The sequence below is a fragment of the Haliotis cracherodii genome, unplaced genomic scaffold, assembly GCF_022045235.1.
Source record: "Haliotis cracherodii isolate W230 unplaced genomic scaffold, xgHalCrac1.p SCAF_17, whole genome shotgun sequence".
NCBI lineage: Eukaryota > Metazoa > Mollusca > Gastropoda > Lepetellida > Haliotidae > Haliotis > Haliotis cracherodii.
The window spans coordinates 651,293-676,874 of NW_027266272.1; the positions used below are offsets into that span (position 1 = coordinate 651,293).

General features: G+C 41.8%; 2 protein-coding genes across 2 annotated transcripts; both read left to right on the forward strand.

The window, feature by feature from the left end:
* The first annotated feature begins 820 nt into the window (after positions 1–820).
* LOC139465090 (uncharacterized) lies at positions 821–2,416 on the forward strand. The gene has a single exon (XM_071246784.1). The coding sequence runs from the start codon at positions 821–823 to the stop codon at positions 2,414–2,416; it is 1,596 nt and encodes a 531-aa protein (XP_071102885.1).
* Positions 2,417–5,694: 3,278 nt separating this feature from the next.
* On the forward strand, positions 5,695–6,843 carry LOC139464208 (probable G-protein coupled receptor 139). Its single transcript, XM_071245731.1, has one exon. The coding sequence runs from the start codon at positions 5,695–5,697 to the stop codon at positions 6,841–6,843; it is 1,149 nt and encodes a 382-aa protein (XP_071101832.1).
* The last annotated feature ends 18,739 nt before the right edge of the window (positions 6,844–25,582 follow it).

The window sequence follows — 25,582 nt, forward strand, 5'->3', positions numbered from 1 at the left end:
ATGGTTTTTTTTTTAACTCTACAACAAATCTAAGTTAAAGTAGTCCAAATGTCCAATGATCGCATTTCATAGGTTTGCAAATGGTGAGTCAGAAAAAAAGTGTTCCAGTGATTGAAACGAAATGCATTTTACGTAAATTGTGTTTGTTTGATGAAACGTAAAAACACGGTTTTACCACTTTGAGCTGGAAGGCATCCTGAGAGATTCCAGTTTCCCGTCCGTGAGGAAATAAAGCACTCAGAGACTGAACACTTTTAACAGGATAAGCATACACCATTGAGTTTTCACCCGCATTATCGGTGTTGCATCTGGCTGGCTCTGTGGTAACGACTGGGATCCGTCTCCTAAAGGCAGAACAATTACACGAGCCAAGTGTTCACGCTGTCCCCCTAGCGAGCCTGCGATCAGGAGTTGGAGTGAGTGAATGTTTAATGTTTAGAGAATAATATGGAGTCATCTTATTCTGAAGGGATATACACACGTCACTAGACAAAAGGAACAAACGTGTATTGTGGCTATAAGTTCAATAATTCTTATATTTTGTTTATATTTGTATCTTTAAAATATATTTACAGTTTAACGAGGTATTGTGTACCATTACTAGCTTAACGTCGGGCATCAGGAAATGAGTAGATTTTTCAGTAATTATTCTATATTCTGAAAAAGCACTGCCTTGTCACAGGCTAATCTTTGAATGTGACATTAAGACGCAAATTAATGCATAATTTGTAAATCTGATTGGAATAGTCTTAGTTATCCACAATCTTCTCGTATGTCTGACATGGACATAATACGGACATACCCTACTCGTATGACCGACATGGACATAACACGGACACACCCTTCTCGAATGACCAACATGGACATAACACGGACATACCCTACTCGTATGTCTGACATGGACATAACACGGACATACCCTACTCGTTTCACCGACATGGACATAACACAGACATACCCTACTCGTTTGACCGACATGGACATAACACGGACATACCCTACTCGTATGTCTGACATGGACATAACACGGACATACCCTACTCGTATGACCGACATGGACATAACACGGACATACCCTACTCGTATGACTGACATGGACATAACACGGACATACCCTACTCATATGTCTGACATGGACATAACACGGACATACCCTACTCATATGTCTGACATGGACATAACACGGACATACCCTACTCGTTTGACCGACATGGACATAACACGGACATACCCTACTCATATGTCTGACAAGGACATAACACGGACATACCCTACACGTATGACCGACATGGACATAACACGGACATACCCTACTCGTTTGACCGACATGGACATAACACGGACATACCCTACTCGTATGTCTGACATGGACATAACACGGACATACCCTACTCGTTTGACCGACATGGACATAACACGGACATACCCTACTCGTATGTCTGACATGGGCATCACACGGACATACCCTTCTCGTATGACCGACATGGACATAACACGGACATACCCTACTCGTTTGACCGACATGGACATAACACGGACATACCCTACTCGTATGTCTGACATGGACATAACACGGACATACCCTACTCATATGACCGACATGGACATAACACGGACATACCCTACTCGTATGTCTGACATGGACATAACACGGACATACCCTACTCGTTTGACCGACATGGACATAACACGGACATACCCTACTCGTATGTCTGACATGGACATAACACGGACATACCCTACTCGTATGTCTGACATGGACATAACACGGACATACCCTACTCGTATGTCTGACATGGACATCACACGGACATACCCTACTCGTATGTCTGACATGGACATAACACGGACATACCCTACTCGTATGTCTGACATGGACATCACACGGACATACCCTACTCGTTTGACCGACATGGACATCACACGGACATACCCTACTCGTATGTCTGACATGGACATCACACGGACATACCCTTCTCGTATGACCGACATGGACATAACACGGACACACCCTTCTCGTATGTCTGACATGGACATAACACGGACATACCCTTCTCGTATGACCTACATGGACATCACACGGACATACCCTACTCGTATGTCTGACATGGACATCACACGGACATACCCTTCTCGTATGACCGACATGGACATAACACGGACATACCCTACTCGTATGTCTGACATGGACATAACACGGACATACCCTTCTCGTATGACCGACATGGACATAACACGGATATACCCTACTCGTATGTCCGACATGGACATAACACGGACATACCCTACTCGAATGACCGACATGGACATAACACGGACAGCGCCAGACTATAACCATACTCCATTATCTGCCGATACAGGTTCCATTAGGAGTAAAATGCAAGATAGTGGGGAAGAGTATATGAACGACCGCTGAAAATCCGCTATTTCCTCACATGACTCATATGTTTGTGGAGAAATTAGTCTCTGGGGCGTGAGAACAATACGCAGGAGCACGGTGGCCGAAGCTAAGTTGGCTCCGCAGAAATGCATACCTTAGTCGTGGCAGGATTCGCTGGTCACCTTATTGCCCTATCACGTTAATAAATATCTCAGATATAAACTAATGTCCAAAAGAAACGATACCACGTGTTTGAAAGGACATTACAAAAAAAACTAAACGATACAGACATTTCAAATTGGTATATGACTTGTGACTAATGTTTTCACAGTATGTGTACAATAATTCATTGTAATCAATCTTTTACAATCATGAGGACAGACATGTAAAGACGCGGGGGGTCCAAAATGAAAATATCATTTGAACACAGTTGATGAGTCAAGTGTGGAAAATGTCACAACACACGTCTCAAAGTCACGTTAGTACCGGGTATGTCCACCGTGAGCGTCAGTACACGTACACGTCTAGGGCTAATGACGTCAGACGTCTGATGATGTTGGGGGGGGGGGGGGGGGGGGGGGGGATGCGTTGCCATTCATGGAGGGGCATTGTTCCAATTCCTGGAGGTTAACTGGAGGCACAGGGTGATTCCTGACTTTGCGGCCGAGAATGTCCCACATGTGTTCGATTGGCTTCATGTCCGGTGAACATGACGGCCATGGTAAAACGTGAATGTTGGCGTTTGCTAGGAAGTTCTGGGTCAGCCTTGCCGTGTGAGGCCTCGCACTATCGTTCTGGAAAATGATACCATTAGGCTGTTGTTGGATGAATGGCACCACAACTGGTTGTAAGATGTCATCACGATAACGCTGCGCATTCAGGTTTCCTCGAATAACGACGAGTCTCGTTTTGACGTCACCGCCGATTCCACCCCAAACCATTAAACCTCCGCCTCCATATGGCCTGACTTGACGGATGCAGTTTGGTGCCAAACGTTCACCTACTCTTCGGTACACACGCTGCCGGCCGTCGTTCCTGAAGATGCAAAATCTGCTTTCATCAGAAAACATGACACGTGCCCAGTTCCGTCTGTTGAGTCCATGTTGAGGTGTCAGGAACGCTCCGCGGTAGGGGGCGACGTGTTCGGATACCATGTGCCCGCAGTCTCCTGTACACGGTTTGTCGACTTATCACGTGTCCCAGTGCCGTCCGTGCCGTTAACGTCGCCGTTACGAAGCGGTTCCGAAGGTGAAGTACCCGGATGTGGCGGTCTTCTATAGGCGTGGTCACCCGTGGTCTCTCGATTCTCGGCCGGTCTGCTGTCCGACCTGTTTGACGCAACCGCTGCATTAACCTGGTGACGGTTATGCGCGCGCATCCTAACCTTCTGGCGACGTCGCAGTGCGTAGCTCCTTGTTGGAGCATTATTACGGCTCTCTCTCTCTCTCTCTCTCTGAATCGCTGTCAAACGTGGCATTTCTTTTGTGCGCTTTTTGTTGCTGTGATCCCAACGTGTCGGGTCAGCAGTTTTATACAGAAGATATGCACGTGCATTCCGTGTTACGGGACGGAACGTCATTTGGGCAAATTGCACGCTTTTTTCTCAATAGATCTAATGTTCCCGGTTTTATCGACCGAATACGTTTGGTTTGGAACGTAGGATACGCAAAAGTACCTTTTCAGACGAAGATTATATAACTCTTCATAATAAAACATTTAGAAAAATGTGTGGTATCGTTTCTTTTGGACATTAGTTTTAAATTTGTTTTCTGAACGTAAAGAGATACAACACGTCGTAGTCAGGTATTACGTCAGAGAGAAGCACGGATGATTTGATGTAAACGTGTTTTATTCAGATTGAAATGGATTGGGAACAAGTTATCCAACTTAGGACTCCCTCTCCATGGTATCTACAACAGCTTGTACAGTAAATCATATGCAAGGAAAACAGAAAAGAAGATGAGTGTAAAGATAACAAGAAATGTACAAAAGAGAGAGACTGGTATATGTACATTAAAGTGTTACCAAAATCTCATTTCCGTTTAACATCAAACTTAAATCTAATTTAACATTTTTGTTCACGGCGTTCTGTAAAATGTCCCGAATTATTATTAACATAGATTTTCTTTGGTGGACGTACAATGGACACTTTAATAAATAATGATATGCCTTTTAACATGGATTACCTCATTGACATTTTGGATCACATTTTATCTCTATTCTGTATAAATCATAATTTAACTGGCTTTTCATGTATCTTAATCGAGTATGATAAATATTCAACTTTCTAACTCCATAGGAAAAATATGGAGGTGCAATGACTTGCTCATTTTGTATGTATGTCTTGAATTGGTATGTAGATGTACAATTCCTACCTGCAGCAGGAATAGTGTTCCATAACCTTACAGTTGATGGAATAAAAGTACACGTTGAGTGTTTTAATCCAGTATATGGAATCTCAATATAGTCTGAATTTCTTAAATTATATGATACATTTGGACCTACAGTGGTTGGTACAATATCTTTAACATAAGTTGGGGCAATGTATAACCTCTTCTGTTTTATCTGGGTTGTATTTAATTAACCAGCGTTTTGCCCAGTTACACAGCTTGCTCAGATTTAAATTTAGAGTTGATTCAACAAGTTGATTGCCTGGTGAAGAAAAGCCGAGTGATGTATCGTCAGCAAAGAGTCTTGTTATGCAATCTAGTTCATCAGCAATGTCTTTAACAAATACAATGAATACAAAGCTCCAGCCTTCAAAATCCTTGGCTTGGATAGAGCCCCGCTTTCAAACACTGATTGAGTACGATTGCCTATGTAACTAGACAGCCATTCAAGTAAATTCCCTTTTATACCATACATTTCTAATTTGTACATAAGCCCTCTATGCCAGACACGATCAAATGCTTTTGACACGTCGCAAAAAAGATGCAATATTTTTTTCTATTATCTAAAGATATACATATTTGATTATACAATTCAATTAATTGATGGACAGTGGAATGGCCTTTTTGAGAGCCCGACTGGTATTTATATAAGAATATTGTCATGAAAGTAGTTATGAAGATGCTTAAATACAACTCTCAAACACTTTACAAAAAAAGAACGGATTCGAACCCATGCTCTCTGCAGATCAGCAGAAACAAAGGGACGCAACACTGTAGAGCAAGCTGTTGCGCCTTTAATCACCCTTCATTTTGGGGGACGATGTGAGACAAATAACATTTAAATTGTTGAGTTTGTTTGTAAAATAAGATAACTATATTCTGTTTCAGATGGGGTAAACCGGCCAACCTGCTGTTGGCGTAGAGATGGCGTCACCTTACACAACAGGGAGCTCTATGTCATCCCCTGTCAACATATTGACCACACACGTTGACTCCGGGAACCACAGCTGGGATTGGACAGTCAGATCTGTCTACAGTGACGTCAACATGACGTCACAAGGCACACCACTGACGTCAAACGAAGAATATGTCTACACTTTAACTGTTATAGGCAATGTGGAAAGATATTACATGTGGTTCATCCTGGTACTTGGCTTCCCTGGCAACCTCGCTAGCATTGTTACCATTCTGAGAATGTCACGACTAAAGTCAGCCACATTTTACGTGGCCGTGTTAGCGACCGTAGACAACGTCGCTCTGATCCTCAAAACAATATTCATGGAGCTGTTGCACCACCCCAATGCCTTCTCAGTACCTGGTTGTAGGTTCATGTGCTTCTTTGGACTCGTCACAGCTGCCTTTTCTAATTGGATACTGGTTGCCATGGCGACAGAACGGTTCATGGCTGTCAGGTTTCCTCTAAGAGTAGCCAGCATTTGGACTTTACGTCGCGCCCTGGTCCTCACCGTCGTCTTATTTAGCCTCCTTTGTATCTTACATATGCATATTTTCTGGACAATGGTCAACGCTGTCCATGGCTGCAGCTACTCCCCCGACTACAGCCACTTCACCGCAGACACGTGGTACTGGATCAGCGCGTCCGTCTACGCCTTCATCCCCTGCAGCGTCCTCATTATGTTCAACTTCCTCATAGTCCGCAGCATTCAAACGTCATCCAAACTTCGCCGCCAGCTGACCGTAGAGAGGGACGTCTCCAAGAAACCACAGAGGGTTTCTGGCAACCATGACACCCAGATCACCATCATGCTTATCAGCGTAACCATAGTGTTTGTCATCCTCACCATCCCTCGCTGTGCCGTCATGCTCATCATCACAGGGGATCCTCCGCAGTCTCCGATGGAGCAGGTGCGACATCGCCTCGTGGATGTGCTCACCTCCATGTTCGCCGACTCCAACCACGCCATCAACTTCTTCCTGTACTTCTTCGCGGCCAGGCAGTTCCGGTTCCACTTCCTGAAGGCGGTTTTGAGTCAGCGACGTGGCAGCACTTACGTCACCAACACGAAGAGGTCATCGACGGTGAGAGAGGATGAGCTGCCAATGAGCAGCTGACCCGTGGCCCCCAGATGTAGGGTGGGGGTTGGGATAAGGGTCTGCCCCTGATGTCCTCCTATGTCTGCAGAGGTCAAGTAACACCACAGAAATGCTGTGCCACAGCTACAGTGAATGAACGATGTGTAGACGAATAAAACACAGAAATGAAGTGTCACGGATACTGTGAGTTCATCATGTAACATCACAGACATGAGGTGTCACAGATACAGTGATTTAACGATGTGTAGACAAATAACACCACAGAAATGAGGTGTCACAGATTCGGTGATTTAACGATGTATAGACAAATAACACCACAGAAATGAGGTGTCACAGATTTGGTGATTTAACGATGTATAGACAAATAACACCACAGAAATGAGGTGTCACAGATTCGGTGATTTAACGATGTATAGACAAATAACACCACAGAAATGAGGTGTCACAGATTCGGTGATTTAACGATGTATAGACAAATAACACCACAGAAATGAGGTGTCACAGATTCGGTGATTTAACGATGTGTAGACAAATAACACCACAGAAATAAGGTTGTCAACGTACATCCGGTGCGAATTACACCAGATATATAGTTGAGGTGTCACAGATACCGAAAAAGATATCAAATGACATTTTGTGAGGGCTCCCCTACACCAGTTATTTGGCCACCTTTAAGTTGACTCCCGTGCCCCTTAACGTGGTATAGCCAGGTATTTGCGACAATCAGGAGTAACGTACAGTGTTGCTGTCAAAACCGACCCTGAAGCTTTCAAAGACAGTTAATCAAACCGACACCTACGTCATATGCAGTCATTTCCAAAGGGATACAGTAAAGTTCTAGATATATGAAAACAATTTAAATTGTTTAACTTTTTTCCGTCAGTATATATAAAAAACTCCATGAAATGTGTACTTGGCACATTGAGGGTCACATGTCACATGTGTTATGCAAGTGTTCTAAAAAACTTTAAACGTATCTACCTATACAAGTTTATTTATTCTTCGAAAACTACAACGTATTAAGGTTGGTTTTTAAAAGAATTATGCTTCGCTAAATAGATATATGTTGTGGAAGAAACTGGACGGTCTGTGGCTAACGGGAAACATGAGAAATGCTCTACACGCTATATACTACAATGTGTCTAGTTGTGTGAGGATTAACGGCTTTAACACTGACCAGTTTCACGTAGGCTGTGGAGTCCAACAGGGTGTTTGTATTACCTGTGTTATTTAATATCTACATCAACCATTTATTTCGTACCTTAGGAACTCGGTAAAGGTTGACTATTGACAATGACCGTCTATGTGTTCTGTTGTCTGGTTGTCGTCACTGCATGCTGGACGGTTGCTGGACGGTTGCTGGACGGTTGCTGTTGGAATCTGTGGTGCTGTAGAAACCAAATAAATGTCAATACTGAAGAGTCGAATGTGACACACTTCCCCAATCAGTCAGCCACTAATATTCCGCAATATTTAGGTGGGGTAATATTGTCGTGGTTGTTGTGATTAAACACAAGTATCTGGGTTTATTGCTGAAGGGACATCTATACCACAAAGTCACAGCAAAGCAATCACGCAATCAGCCACTAGGGCTCTTGGTGTTGTTATCCCTCAATGTAAAGCCAAGGGTGATATGTCATATAACGTTTTCAGTAAATTATATAATTCGGTTGTTTTACCAGTTATCACTGACGGCGCAGCTATTGGGGGAACTACGGTATATTCATGTGTAGCTAGAATCCAGAATAGGGCATGTTAGTACTTTGTTGGAGTTGGGAAGTACACGCCTGATGCCGCTGCAAATGGAGCCATGGGTTGGTTACCCCTGCTTGTTTCACAAAGGAAGTTGATATGAACATGGCCGTCTAAATAAACAAGTAGTTTTAGCATTATGGAAGGAACCGGTTAAGCGCTGTGCGCAATGCCGAATGGACTCGTCCTGGGGTACGTTTCTGATTTTGGCTAGGGTACATTTCTGCATACAGAAACGTACCTGGGTACATATCTGTAGTAGTCGTGCTGACAACGACCCCTTCAGTGATAATATATGAAGTAGCCGCTCCCTCCGTTCAGCCCCTCCCCTCAGCGCCTCCCCACAGCCCCTCCCTATAGCGCCTCCCCACAGCGCAAACAGCCCTCCCCACAGCCCCTCCCCACAGCACCCCCACTCATTGCCCCCTGCCTCTCTTTCCCTCCATGCATCTGATGACAACAATGCTAAGGTACTTGAGTGCCTTCTGTAACGACGTGGCTTGTCCCGATCAGGGCACCAAGAAGGACAGCTGGTAGATTATTGATGCACTCAAACATCACTGAACAGATGCAGAACTAGAATAGCGAGTCCATAAAGCTTACGGTATTTAATTTGTTGATGGCCAGATGGCTGTCAATATGAAATTCCATTTGGATATTGAAGTCATATATTATCTTATCTCTTATCTGAGCGTCCACCGTGGTCTGCCATTACTATAACAGGTCATGTATTGTCGATAGATGTGTATTAAGTGCATGCCGTCTTAGTCAGTCTTCTCTGTGCGTCTAGCACTGAATGGACCGGTGTTTCAGAGTACTCAATCACTAACGGGTTAATGATGACATTGTTGATCACGACTCTCGGTTGTATTAAGATCATCTTCTCACCTTGGATGTCCAGCCATAAATTCTATGCTATGGCTGTGCGCAATGCCGAATGGACTCGTCCTGGGGTACGTTTCTGATTTTGGCTAGGGTACATTTCTGTATACAGAAACGTACCTGGGTACATATCTGTAGTAGTCGTGCTGACAACGACCCCTTCAGTGATAATATATGAAGTAGCCGCTCCATCCGTTCAGCCCCTCCCCTCAGCGCCTCCCCACAGCCCCTCCCTATAGCGCATCCCCACAGCCCCTCCCCACAGCGCCCCCCCCCACAGCCCCTCTCCAAAGCGCCTCCCCCCACAGCCCCTCTGCAAAGCGCCTCCCCAAAGCCCCTCCCCTCAGCGCTCCCCCCCCCCCCCCCCCCCACACACACACACACGCACACACACAGCCCCTCCCCACAGCGCCTCCACTCATCGCCCCCTGCGGGATGTCCAGCCATAAATTCTTTTGCTATGGCCACTACTCTTGTATGTTATTTCATTGTAATTGTGCTACCTTTGAATTTTTTCCTCTATTGTATAACTGCCATTGTAATTGCTTGCAGTAATTTGTATTGATTTGTAAGGCTAGTGCTTTTTATAATAAATGTTCAATTGTTGATTGTATAACATTGTATGTGTGTCTTATATGTGTAGTTTATCGCCGCACTCTCAGCTATGTGACAATATGGACAAGTGATGACTGCTTTCCCGGCCCACATGATCTACATAATTGTATCAATGAGAAATAATTAATATAACAGCCATTTTTGTCAAAGGGTATTCGATGGGGGCATTCTGGACCCGTGTATGCATGTAATACAATAACGCACACGACCAGGCACATTTACTAGTCGCCTACATGAAGACTACATACCTCCCCATGCAGTTCGCAATACACACCAGGCTCCACCAGACACCCGCCTGACAATTACAACACCTGGTATAAACGTATAATTAACGGCATGGTCACCTTCAGGTAGATATTTAAGTTCGTTGCAGCTCTTTAAGCTAACACAAAAGACGTATAAAAGTAGTGTGGAGATTTTGTTATGGGGAGTTGAATATCTAGGATGTTGCTGGTACGGAGCGTGTTCCTTGTATGTCTGCTGCACGTAACGTCTTCTGACGTCATGCTTCCGGAGAGTGGTGCAGATAGGCATGAATATTACTCCGCACAGGAAACATGCCGCCAACAACTGCGCATGACCACAATCCGCTTTCCCGGATGTGCCCCAAAGTCCATCGTGAAGGTGTCGTGTCGGGGAACCTGTCACTCCCGTAATGTTCCGGAATGGCGGTACAACAACCAAGTCATGGAGATAGTGGAACACTGCACGTGCTGCAAGCCCCACGCGAGGAGGTTCCGCTACATTGAGTTCACGTGCCCTTCCCGACCGGGGGGTAAACTAAGATGGCGACAATGGGCGGCACTACAGTGCGCCTGTAGGCCCTGCGCAGATGCGGAACCGGAAGCAGAACAACCATATGATTACTGATGAAGTGTAAGTACATGAATTGTATCTTCGATGACATGAATTGGCGGCTTTATTCTATACTCCATCATATGATCATGTACCTTTGTTCATGCCTTGCCTTTGCATGTGTTTGTGACATGTGCCGCCGCTGGGCATGATTCACTCACCTTTTTGCGAACACCTTGTATCATCACTATCTGAAAGTAGTTCATGAACACATGCTCATGGTACAGTCGGAAACAGGCGTTTCTTGTGACTGAAAGGGTTGTGTCGCTTCTTTTATGATATAATCGGAGAAATCCGGATGTACAATGCAACATATCCCCGTCGTGTTATCATGATGTACTGCTAAAAGTGGCTTAAAACAAAACTTACTTTCACATACATTGTAAGATGACTACTGTTGGTCAATTAGACTGAACACACACCCAATAGGCTGTCCTATGATTTTACTGTTTTGGAATGAGAAATTTAACGGGTCCAAATTTCAAATCATTATTTTTGCCAGGACATTTAAGTGTTCCTTACGGTGCAAAAGGGAATAAGGTTCAGTTTCACAGGAAGGGTAAAGTAAACTTTCAGTTATATTATGATGTCAATTTCCAGTGACATGAATTCTATCAGCCAAAACATGTTGTGATGTCTACACACGTTTAGGGGCGGTCGGGTAGCCTAGTGGTTAAAGCGTTCGCTCGTCACGCCGAAGACCCGGGTTCGATTCCCGACATGGATACAATGTGTGTCCCCCGCCGTGATATTGCTGGGATATTGCTAAAAGCGGCGTAAAACCATACTCACTCACTCACTCACTAACTCACTACACACGTTTATCATTACAACAGGGTGATATCAGGTCATATGCCACATGGTCTATACACGTTCATCAGTACAACAGGGTGATATCAGGTCATATGCCACATGGTCTATACACGTTCATCAGTATAACATGTCGATATCAGGTCATATGCCACATGGTCTATACACGTTTATCAGTACAACAGGGCGATTTCAGGTCATATGCCACATGGTCTATACACGTTCATCAGTATAAAATGTCGATGACATTTCATATGCCACATGGTCTATACACGTTCAACAGTACAACAGGGCGATATCAGGTCATATGCCACATGGTCTGCACACATTCGTCAATACAACAGGGCGATATCAGGTCATATGTCACATGGTCTATACACGTTCATCAGTACAACAGGGCGATATCAGGTCATATGCCATATGGTCTATACATGTTTATCAGTACAACAGGGCGATATCAGGTCATATGCCACATGGTCTATACACGTTCATCAGTACAACAGGGCGATATCAGGTCCTATGCCACATGATCTATACACGTTCATCAGTACAACAGGGCGATATCAGGTCATATGCCACATGGTCTATACACGTTTATCAGTACAACAGGGCGATATCAGGTCATATGCCACATGGTCTATACACGTTTATCAGTACAACAAGGCGATATCAGGTCCTATGCCATATGGTCTATACACCTTTATCCATGCAAAAAGGTGATATCAACTCTTATTACATTTTTAAATAATATCTTTATTTTCATTGGTTAAGAAAGAGTTACATAACCTTCATTTAAACACTGTTTGCCCTGAGACCAACTCTGCCATTCAGCGGTGGCACGTAACTCGAGGCTGTTTGTGCATCACCTCCCGTGACATCTCATTCAATTATTTTTTATTTAAAATATTATTTTTATATCATGTCATAAAACAATTGTTGGCCACAATTCGAGCAATATCATGCTTTAATGACCCAAGTAACTAATACTGACTTCGGTCACTGGGTCAATAAAAGATGACATTGCCCTCATGAATGGTCAATAATTGATCAATATGCCACATGGTCTGTACACGTCCAACAGTACAACATGGTGTTATCAGGCCACATGCAGCAGGATCTCTATATGTCCATCAATACAACAGGGTGTTATCAGGCCATATGCAACAGGATCTATGTATGTCCATCAATACAACAGGGTGTTATCAGGCCATATGCAACAGGATATATGCATGTCCATCAATACAACATGGTGTTATCAGGCCATATGCAACAAGATCTATGTATGTCCATCAATACAACAGGGTGTTATCAGGCCACACGCAACAGGATTTATGTATGTCCATCAATACAACAGGGTGTTATCAGGCCATATGCAACAGGATCTATGTATGTCAATCAGTACAACACGGTGTCATCAGGCCATATGCAACAGGATCTATGTATGTCCATCAATACAATAGGGTGTTATCAGTCCATATGGAACAGGATCTATGTATGTCCATCAGCACAACATGGTGTTATCATGCCACATGCAACAGGATCTCTATATGTCCATCAATACAACATGGTGTTATCAGTCCATATGCAACAGGATCTCTATATGTCCATCAATACAATAGGGTGTTATCAGTCCATATGCAACAGGATCTATGTATGTCCATCAATACAACATGGTGTTATCAGGCCATATGCAACAGGATCTATGCATGTCGTTCAGTTCAACATGGTGATAGTGCCTGATACTAGTACATGATATTTTCGAATACAGAAATGAATTATTTGAAATTTATTTCCTACGTCACTGACGCACGTAAAGTTTACTTATAACATGCCTACTTAGTAAAGTCAACTCGCATGTAACGTACAGTATCGGTTATTCCATATTCGCCCAGTGATTGGCCCAAACGTCAGTTTGTGCTGTTGAGGCGCAGTGGTATTGTGATCGTGATTCGCTGTGCAGAGCTGCGTCCTTCAGCCGTGCCAGGTTCTTCAGGTTGTGGTTTCAAATCGACAGTTACGATCCCAGGTAATAAATGTCGTTCTACGTTGCTGTTGCTAATGCAAGCGGAGTTATCACCATGGTAACTACTATTGCAAGCGGAGTTATCACCATCTTAGCTAATGTTGCAAGCGGGATTATCTCAATGTTAACTATTGCTGCAAACGGGGTTACAACATGTTAACTATTGTTGCAAGCGAGGTACTCACCATGTCAGCTAATGTTGCAAGCGAGGTACTCACCATGTTAGCTAATGTTGCAAGCAAGGTACTCACCATGTTAGCTAATGTTGCAAGCGGGGTTATCACCATGTTAGCTAATGTTGCAAGCGAGGTACTCACCATGTTAGCTAATGTTGCAAGCGAGGTACTCACCATGTTAGCTAATGTTGCAAGCAAGGTACTCACCATGTTAGCTAATGTTGCAAGCAAGGTACTCACCATGTTAGCTAATGTTGCAAGCGGGGCTATCACCATGTTAGCTAATGTTGCAAGCGAGGTACTCACCATGTTAGCTAATGTTGCAAGCGGGGCTATCACCATGTTTGTTATTTTCAGTGTCAACTTCACACGAGCATGCCCTCCAGATCAACACCAGGCCGGGTCCTGCTCCAGATAGGGTCCTCCATCAAGAGGTCCGGACTGTCATCGTACACACAGTCTTACACACAGAGCGGGGATACTCTCCGGGTGCTTCCAGTCTTGTTATGTGGCAGGTAGCCAATGTTTAACGGATTCGAAAGGAAAGGGACCGACTGGACGGGCACGTATTCTCAATACTCATACACAGTGATGCAAATAAAAGTGACAAAATCAAAGTCTGTTGTTCATTATATTCCTACATGTATATTATGAGCATATGTTTATGCATCACTGTTAAATTGTGAAAATATTAGGCATAAAGGTAATGTAAGTAATGCCCGACATAACACTAATCAAGTGAACAAGACCAGAGGTATCAATGCATTATGACAAACCCCAGACTAGAGACAAATGTGCCTGGGATTTCTTTCCTTAATTTTTAACCAGGAGTTAACAGAATTTGGGAGCTTTTTGTATTTAGGTCGCAGACCAAAGTAGCTGAAACGGACATAAAATATTCAGTCGCTTAACACTTTCCTCAAATCCTTAAAGGTTGCCGAAAGATTCCTCGATCAATTAGCACAGGCAGCAGTGAAGAAGTTCGGACTTGGAATCTTTGTTTAAAAGTAGACACATTCTCTTTTAAGACCATCACGGCAACACGTGGAAGGTGGAGGTGTGTTGTACGCCACGCTTGTAAGTTGCGAGGAGAGGTGCAGCGATCAAGACGTGGAAGGTGGAGGTGTGTTGTACGCCACGCTTGTAAGTTGCGAGGAGAGGTGCAGCGGTCAAGACGTTCACGTATAAGATAAAAGAAACACTGTCAACGAGAGCGGAAGATTCTCATCTCCAATCTTATCCATATATGGACACTGTTAAAACCTTTCTGGTATTGTGTATCAACAATGCATTAAACTAAAACCAGATCGTGATAACCTACACTTGTAACTCTGTAAATCTTGGTATGAGGTTACTCCAAATTGAAACGTAGAGGTTAACCGGTTAACCTATAAAAAGGTTCAATAAATGACAAAAGAAAGTCAATGAATAGTCAAAATTAAAACCTCAGGCTTATAATAAGAAAGTCAGTACAGTGGCCACAGCAATAAGTAACAGGAACTAGAATAACTGTTTGAGTCACTGGTGACTGCTCATAACAGTGTCATTGTTAAATGTTCCCAATAGTGTCCCTGTTGAATGTTCACAAAAGTGTCACTGTTGAATGTTCACAATAGTGTCATTGTTGAATTTCCCAATATTGTCACTTTTGAATGTTCACAATATTGTCACTGTTGAATGTTTATAACAGTGTCACTGTTGAATGTTCACAATAGTGTCACTGTTAAATGTTCACAATAGTGTCACTGTTGAATGTTCACAATATTGTCACTGTTGAATGTTCACAATAGTGTCATTGTTAAATGTTCACAATATTGTCACTGTTGTATGTTCAGAACAGTGTCATTGTGTTAAATGTTCATAATAGTGTCACTGTTGAATGTTCACAAAAGTGTCACTGTTGAATGTTCACAATAGTGTCATTGTTGAATGTTTCGAAGGGGCCGGTCTTCGTTCTTGAATCCAGAATAGTTTTGTTAGCTGGAGAGAATCCGGTGTTCCAAACAGGTATCCAACTTGGCAAGTAGTTCAGAAACAAGTCAGGTCGAGAACGACCAAAACCACCCCCTTGTCATATATAGAATAAGGTACAATCTGCCTTCTCGAAACTCTCCCATCTATAATAGGTACAACCTGCCTTCTCGAAACTCTCCCATCTAGAATAGGTAAAACCAGCCTTCTAGAAACTGTCCCATCTAGAATAGGTAAATCAGCCTTCTAGAAACTGTCCCATCTAGAATAGGTACAACCAGCCTTCTAGAAACTGTCCTGTCTAGAATAGGTACAACCAGCCTTCTAGAAACTGTCCCACCTAGAATAGGTACAACCTGCCTTCTAGAAACTGTCCCATCTAGAATAGGTACAACCAGCCTTCTAGAAACTGTCCCTTCTAGAATAGGTACAACCAGCCTTCTAGAAACTGTCCCACCTAGAATAGGTACAACCTGCCTTCTAGAAACTGTCCCACCTAGAATAGGTACAACCTGCCTTCTAGAAACTCTCCCATCTATAATAGGTACAACCTGCCTTCTCGAAACTCTCCCATCTAGAATAGGTAAAACCAGCCTTCTAGAAACTGTCCCATCTAGAATAGGTAAATCAGCCTTCTAGAAACTGTCCCATCTAGAATAGGTACAACCAGCCTTCTAGAAACTGTCCTGTCTAGAATAGGTACAACCAGCCTTCTAGAAACTGTCCCACCTAGAATAGGTACAACCTGCCTTCTAGAAACTGTCCCATCTAGAATAGGTACAACCAGCCTTCTAGAAACTGTCCCTTCTAGAATAGGTACAACCAGCCTTCTAGAAACTGTCCCACCTAGAATAGGTACAACCTGCCTTCTAGAAACTGTCCCACCTAGAATAGGTACAACCTGCCTTCTAGAAACTGTCTCATCTAAAATAGGTACAACCAGCCTTCTAGAAACTCTCCCATCTAGAATAGGTACAACCAGCCTTCTAGAAACTGTCCAATCTAGAATAGGTAAATCAGCCTTCTAGAAACTGTCCCATCTAGAATAGGTACAATCAGCCTTCTAGAAACTGTCCCGTCTAGAATAGGCAAATCAGCCTTCTAGAAACTGTCCCATCTAGAATAGGTACAACCAGCCTTCTAGAAACTGACCCATCTAGAATAGGTAAATCAGCCTTCTAGAAACTGTCCCATCTAGAATAGGTACAATCAGCCTTCTAGAAACTGTCCCATCTAGAATAGGTAAATCAGCCTTCTAGAAACTGTCCCATCTAGAATAGGTAAATCAGCCTTCTAGAAACTGTCCCGTCTAGAATAGGTACAATCAGCCTTCTAGAAACTGTCCCATCTAGAATAGGTACAACCAGCCTTCTAGAAACTGTCCCATCTAGAATAGGTACAACCAGCCTTCTAGAAACTGTCCCATCTAGAATAGGTAAATCAGCCTTCTAGAAACTGTCTCGTCTAGAATAGGTACAACCTGCCTTCTAGAAACTGTCCCATCTAGAATAGGTACAACCAGCCTTCTAGAAACTGTCCCATCTAGAATAGGTACAACCAGCCTTCTAGAAACTGTCCCATCTAGAATAGGTACAACCAGCCTTCTAGAAACTGTCCCATCTAGAATAGGTACAACCAGCCTTCTAGAAACTGTCCCATCTAGAATAGGTACAATCAGCCTTCTAGAAACTGTCCCATCTAGAATAGGTAAATCAGCCTTCTAGAAACTGTCCCATCTAGAATAGGTAAATCAGCCTTCTAGAAACTGTCCCATCTAGAATAGGTACAATCAGCCTTCTAGAAACTGTCCCATCTAGAATAGGTACAACCAGCCTTCTAGAAACTGTCCCATCTAGAATAGGTACAACCAGCCTTCTAGAAACTGTCCCATCTAGAATAGGTACAACCAGCCTTCTAGAAACTGTCCCGTCTAGAATAGGTAAATCAGCCTTCTAGAAACTGTCCCATCTAGAATAGGTACAACCAGCCTTCTAGAAACTGTCCCATCTAGAATAGGTACAATCAGCCTTCTAGAAACTGTCCCGTCTAGAATAGGTAAAACCAGCCTTCTAGAAACTGTCCTGTCTAGAATAGGTACAACCAGCCTTCTAGAAACTGTCCTGTCTAGAATAGGTACAACCAGCCTTCTAGAAACTGTCCCATCTAGAATAGGTACAACCAGCCTTCTAGAAACTCTCCCACCTAGAAGTCCCCAGACCCGGGAATCCTGACATGTTCATGCATACAACATTGGTGGTTAACTCCGCCGACCGTAGCACCAAGCAAAGGGAGCACTTGACACCCTAGCAGTTTAATTATCCACTGCAGACAAAACATACGTCCACAACATGTTTACCGCCATCAAAATTACTCACACACAATATACAACTCTGTAACACTGTACGTTGGTCGAAGGCTTATGTAAATAAAGTAGAACTTGCATTAATTTTCTACAGTGTTTAAATCACAAAAAAGTTTTCTGTGTTCTCTTTCGAAACCCATTTCGGTCTCCGTAAATGGTACGTGTGATCTACATCTGAATCGTGTAGTGTTCTTTAGTGTTGTAAAGACTTGACTGCATTATTTTTTAAAACCAGTGTGAACAGTGTGTCTAGCCGATTATATTTGCGCAAGGTGTGCGGATCGGATGTAACACCCAAACAATAGGGGACACCAGCTCGACATCCGGGAAGAAGCGGCGTCCGTGCTACTATCAGCCAATCAGGAAACAGTAGGCCATACGTATGGTGGCCGAGAGGGGACATCGCTTTCTCGCTCTATCGCTTTCTCGCTTTCTCGCTTTATCGCTCTATCGCTTTATCGCTTTCTCGCGGTTAAGCAATATCCCCTCTTGACCACTACAGGGGCCGCATGTGATATCTGCTGCAATTGGGAGGTAATGTTGAACTTTTCTCACTATTTACTTAAAACATGATTTAACTGTACAGACGTAGGTGATTTTAAAACAATCCACCGATTTTTGCGTAAAATGTAATAGATTTATTTATGGCCCTATTCAGTTGTATGTGATCATCACGCCGAAAGTGCGTGACAGATCATGGCAATACGCTCTAAATAAATCAGGTTAAAATCTAAATACATACTTTTCAAAAGAAGTTAAGAAGACTATGGTTAATTAGTCATGGCTGATTGTTTTGCAAAAATACAGTCTTATAATTGTGGGTGTTCTATAACTTGTTTTCGGTAGTATATGATGTTACAGTGTGTCATAAGGTTGTCCATAAATGTTCTTTTTGACATTTGATGTATGTTTAACTTGAATTGTGTTTCTTGTCTTGTGCAAATCTACAAATATATGTACTTACATATAGTAATTTGATAAACACCGCTGTGAGTGAGTGAGAATGGTTTCACGTCGCTTTTAACAATAATCCAGTAATATTACGGGTAACACCAGAAATGGACTTCACACATCGTACCCATTTGGGGAATTGAACTGGGTCTTCGGCTTGACGATCGAACGCTTTAACCACTAGGCTACCCCACTGCCCCCATCGCTGTGGCGTTACCACAGTTGATATGTGTACTTGTGTAAACTACACATATGGAGAGACATAATTAGTGTGGCCACATAGTTAAGGTTGATAACAATATGAAATGCATTACTATGATTATCTATAACATACATTTAAAAAACTATCATTGTGATATGTTATGTATATCTTAAGTATAGTTTTGTCAAAATTATGTGTGTGTGTGTGTGTGTGTGTGTGTGTGTGTGTGTGTGTGTGTGTGTGTGTGTGTGTGTGTGTGTGTGTGTGTGTGTGTGTGTGTGTGTGTGTGTGTGTGTGTGTGTGTGTGTGTGTGTGTGTGTGTCCGACTCATTGTCTGTGTAAAAAGGTAGTAGATAACAACATAACTCACATCAGAGCGCACAATTGTTAACCATACAGTTTGAATGGTTAGAGAATTACTACATAAATATGTATATTCCTGCCTGAGCCTATACTATAATTGGATATCTTGTCTCTCCTGGCGGGAAAGTTAACCTTTTTTTTACAAGCACTTTAGCAGTAAATGTAATTCCCGAAGACAGTTTGATCGAAAGTCATTATAAGAAACGAGTTGTTCTAAAAAAATATTTACAACGCATTTCATTTCTATTGTCCAAGGAATGGTGTTACGGGTAAATGACGCTCTCGAAAGTCGTATTTGTGACTTAAGGTAGAGACATATATCTAATTCATCTGTATTGTGTAAGGGAAACATAACTGTGTACATGTATGCATAATGTACATGCAACTTAATGAACATAATTGTGATCCCGAAATCGGACGAGCACATATTCGGCTTCAATTCCAAATCTAATTACCGAAAAAAATAACTCTTTGGACGTTGCAAACAATACACACTGGCTAATACAACTGACATATATGATCTCCTTTTTATCGCTTTATCGCTCTATCGCTTTCTCGCTTTCTGGCTTTCTCGCTCTATTGCTTTCTCGCTCTATCGCTTTATCGCTCTATCGCTTTCTCACTTTATCGCTTTCTCGCTCTATCGCTTCCCCTAATGACTAACCATAGTCATATGAAGGAATCGGGTGTTCTTTAACTTCTTTTGAATAGTATGTGCTGTAAATCTTGAAATTAACGTTCGAGTTAATTACAAATGCAAAATAATAAGCGTAGACTTAATTACCGTATTCGACGTAATAAGCGCTCAAAATTAGAATATTATTTTGGTGAAAAAAAAGTTGAGTTGAAAGATTAATTTGCTGACAGCCTGAAATGTTTATGTACGACAGATATATTTTTCCCGAATTTGATTGCCCATAATTAAGTGTGCATATATATATATATATATATATATATATATATATATATATATATATATATATATATATATATATATATATAACGAGTGCGTATTATACGCAAATAAATAAGTCTTGTGTACATTAATCAATCGGAAGGGGTGCTAATTGGGATTGTTCACTAGCCAATGTATTAGCAAATATCGCCGTGGGCGTTTATTAGAGTGGGGCGCTTATTACGTTGAATACGGTAATTATACTTTGCATTCATGTCTCAGAAATGACTGTTGATAAGACGGCCTCACTGAACACGTTGAATAGCGGAAATACCAACTTGAATATAAAACCAATCAACTATCTATTTCCACATTACGGTTACTGAGAACAATATGTCATCCCAAAACTAGAAATTACATAAAGGACATCCGGCAGTATTACCATTGCTTGGGTGAGGACTTCCACTTTGATCACATCTACTCCGCAAACAGAACAAACATTGATATAAGCGTTGTTTTTAGGAAAACACTATTGCTTTTTACTCAGCGCTATTGAGCGGTGTTATTTGCTATTTGTTTTGCTAACTTGGCCTGGGGGCGGGGGATACAATAGCTAAATAGGGTCATAAATCAATCAGATTCTTTTTTACGCAGAAATACGTGGATTGTTATAAAAGCACATATGTCTGTACTGTTAAATTATATTTAAGTAGATAGTGAGAAAATTTCAACATTCCGTCCATATGTATAATTTGAAATGCGACTGGAAAAATCTCAGCTCTCTTTTATGATTATAACACACATCAGCCGCCCCCCCCCCCCCCCCCCCACACACACACACCCACACACACACACACTGAGGACAATTCATTAATGTTGTTTTACGTATACACTTTTTATCGTAAAGAAACACGTAACGCATGCGACCCATATCGTGGCCTAGAGGGAATATTGCCATACCGCGAGAAGTCCAAATTGTGTTAGCGATAAGGTGCCCCTATTTGAGAGTGTGGGTTCGAATCCCGGATGGGACGCAACCCAAAATGTACCGGCATCTGTACTTTACAAAAAGAGTGTAATCCCAAACAAAGCATTTGTGACATGTCTTTGGATATTCTATTACCGGTGTTTTTATTTTTACCAACAGTGTTGCTGGGTATCGTCAACGCTCTCCGTGAGCCATTAAAGTTTATGTGCTAGGTTCCACATCAAGGAATGCATGTAATCTACATGTGCTTTTCTATAACATCAATCTTTTCTAATCCCTTATGACAAACTTGAACTTAAGTTTGTGTCGAAAATGTATGAATGTAAATGTAAGAATGTTTTCTCGAAAATTATCCCTGGAACTCCCGTGTTTTGAAGAATACGATTTTTGGCATAACCATTGATATTCACAATCAGACAAGGGCCCACTTGCACAAAGCCATATTAGCGCTAAGATTAGTGCAAGCCTATGTTAAAGTATGGGAGCTACGAACATCTTAGCACTAAGATTATTGCAAGCCTATTTAAAGTATGGGAGTTAGGGTCATCTTAGCGCTGAGATTATTGCAAGCCTATGTTAAAACATGGGAGTTACGAGCATCTCAGCGCTACGATAATTGCAAGCCTATGTTACTGTATGGATGTTACGATCATCTTAGCGCTAAGATCGCTTGTATGTGTGTTGGTACTAGTGCGGGGCTGTTCCCCGCTGCGGGTAAACCCCGGGCCTCATGACGCTGAAGCGTGACGTAAATCTGATCCTGATACACACACTTGAACGTGGATGATGAGTGTAAGGAATGAGGGCGAACTAGCTGCTTGGTGTAGCTTATAAATAAAATACTTGGTTTCATTACGAAAGGGTTTGGCGCATGTCAATACTCGTGACTTACTTAGATTCTCCTGAAGAGGATTGATGTAGTTTGATGTGCGTATTTGTAAGCCGTGTGGGATTGTCTGACGTTGGCGGAGACACTCTTACAGCGCCCTACAATCATCTGTCGGCAGATAAACGTTCCTAGCTGCAAGTTTCTTCCTTCTCCTAAATAAGCTGAGAAATCTGTCCTAATGCTTATCAACGATCACACACATGTTTTTACTATTGATAACAAACAGTGACAGAACATCACGGCAAATATCATCACTGAAAGGTTTGACATTACATTTTAAGATGTATAGAACTGCAAGGAATAGACAACACATACCATGAGACACAGCCTGGCAAGATTCGGCAGTCACACGTCCTAGCTTCAAGCTGAGTACTATCACCAGTGTGCGCCTGACGTACATTAACAGTATCTGTGGAGCTTGTCTGCATGTATATATTTATCACAGAATGGACAGATGCCTCGGCAGAATAAAATCAAAGGAAAAAACGGTATCCGTAAGGGTCATGTTCAGATAAATATGCAAATACAAGGGGTCAGGTAGGGACTATTTTTAGTGTTTGCAAATAAGCATAGAGTCGTCCTTGTCTGTCGGCGAAGACTCAGAACAGACCATCGGAAACCTGGACACATTACTGTGGTAACAGATCGCAGATCAATTAAGCTTAAGGAGCCATTCTGGTCTCAGATCGATGATATACCCCCGCCTATGCAAATCCAAGCAGACGAGTTAACCTTCAGAAATGTGGACCAAAGCAAATATTTGTAGTTATTTATCAAACATCCATTGAAGCAGGTTGTTACCTCAAACAATGTACCTTGTGTTTGGTGTCATTAAAACTACTGTCAGTAAAAATAGTCATGAAACATTAGTGTTCAGAAGTTGGAACTATATTGCCTGTTGTCACTGTCCCGCTGACTAATCACTGACCTAATGCGCATATTCCAGGAAAACTTGCACTGTTAGGATACCGTTTATGAGAGACGAGAACGCTTTTAGACAACATCATTGAAGGATGACATGTGAATATAGAGGTTGTCTCGCTTATAGTAATTGCGTTTTTGAGATGGTAATTATCATGTATTAGGAATAATTATTGCATTTAGTGACACTTAAAATCTTCATATTAGCTCCCGCCTGTTACTGGGTCCGTTAACGAGATAAGGCTAGCCTGCTGGAGGACACACACGAAATCTCCATCACACTGATTACACATTCCGTGCAGTTAATCATACGTGACGTCAGAAATATAACTCAGACATCACCTATCTGTGCAGTTGTACACAACACATACCTTACCTGTCTTAGCTTATGGATACATCGTGCATAGAGGTGTCTGATTCTACAGCTATATACATGACCGTGTTATTGATACATCGTGCATAGAGGTGTCTGATTCTACAGCTATATACATGACAGTGTTATTGATACATCGTGAATAGAAGTGTCTGATTCTAAAGCTATATACATGACAGTGCTACTGATACATCGTGTATAGAAGTGTCTGATTTTACAGCTACATACATGACAGTGTTATTGATACATCGTGTATAGAAGTGTTTGATCTCACAGCTATATATATGACAGTGTTATTGATACATCGTGTATAGCAGTGTCTGATTCTACAGCTATATACATGACCGTTTTATTGATACATCCTGTATAGAAGTGTCTGATTCTACAGCTATATACATGACAGTGTTATTGATACATCCTGTATAGAAGTGTCTGATTCTACAGCTATATACATGACCGTTTTATTGATACATCCTGTATAGAAGTGTCTGATTCTACAGCTATATACATGACCGTTTTATTGATACATCCTGTATAGACGTGTTTGATTCTACAGCTATATACATGACAGTGTTATTGATACATCCTGTATAGAAGTGTCTGATTCTACAGCTATATACATGCCTGTGTTATTGATACATCGTGTATAGAAGTGTCTGATTCTACAGCTATATACATGACAGTGTTATTGATACATCGTGTATAGAAGTGTGTGATTCTACAGCTATATACATGACAGTGTTATTGATACATCGTGTATAGAAGTGTGTGATTCTACAGCTATATAAATGCCAGTTTTATTGATACATCGTGTATAGAAGTGTCTGATCTCACAGCTTTATACATGACAGTGTTATTGATACATCGTGTATAGAAGTGTGTGATTCTACAGCTATATACATGACAGTGTTATTGATATATCGTGTATAGAGGTGTCTGATTCTACAGCTATATACGTGACAGTGTTATTGATTCATCCTGTATAAAAGTGTTTGATCTCACAGCTATATACATGACAGTGTTATTGATACATCCTGTATAGAAGTGTCTGATTCTACAGCTATATACATGACAGTGTTATTGATACATCGTGTATAGAAGTGTCTGATTCTACAGCTATATACATGACAGTGTTATTGATACATCGTGTATAGAAGTGTCTGATCTCACAACTTTATACATGCCTGTGTTATTGATACATCGTGTATAGAAGTGTCTGATTCTACAGCTATATACATGACAGTGTTATTGATATATCGTGTATAGAGGTGTCTGATTCTACAGCTATATACATGCCAGTGTTATTGATACATCCTGTATAGAAGTGTCTGATTTTACAGCTATATACATGCCTGTCTTATTGATACATCGTGTATAGAAGTGTTTGATCTCACAGCTACATACATGACAGTGTTATTGATACATCGTGTATAGAAGTGTTTGATCTCACAGCTATATACATGACAGTGTTATTGATACATCCTGTATAGAAGTGTCTGATTCTACAGCTATATACATGACCGTTTTATTGATACATCGTGTATAGAAGTGTCTGATTCTACAGCTATATACATGACCGTGTTATTGATACATCCTGTATAGAAGTGTCTGATTCTACAGCTATATACATGCCGGTGTTATTAATACATCGTGTATAGAAGTGTTTGATCTCACAGCTATATACATGACCGTTTTATTGATACATCCTGTATAGAAGTGTGTGATTCTA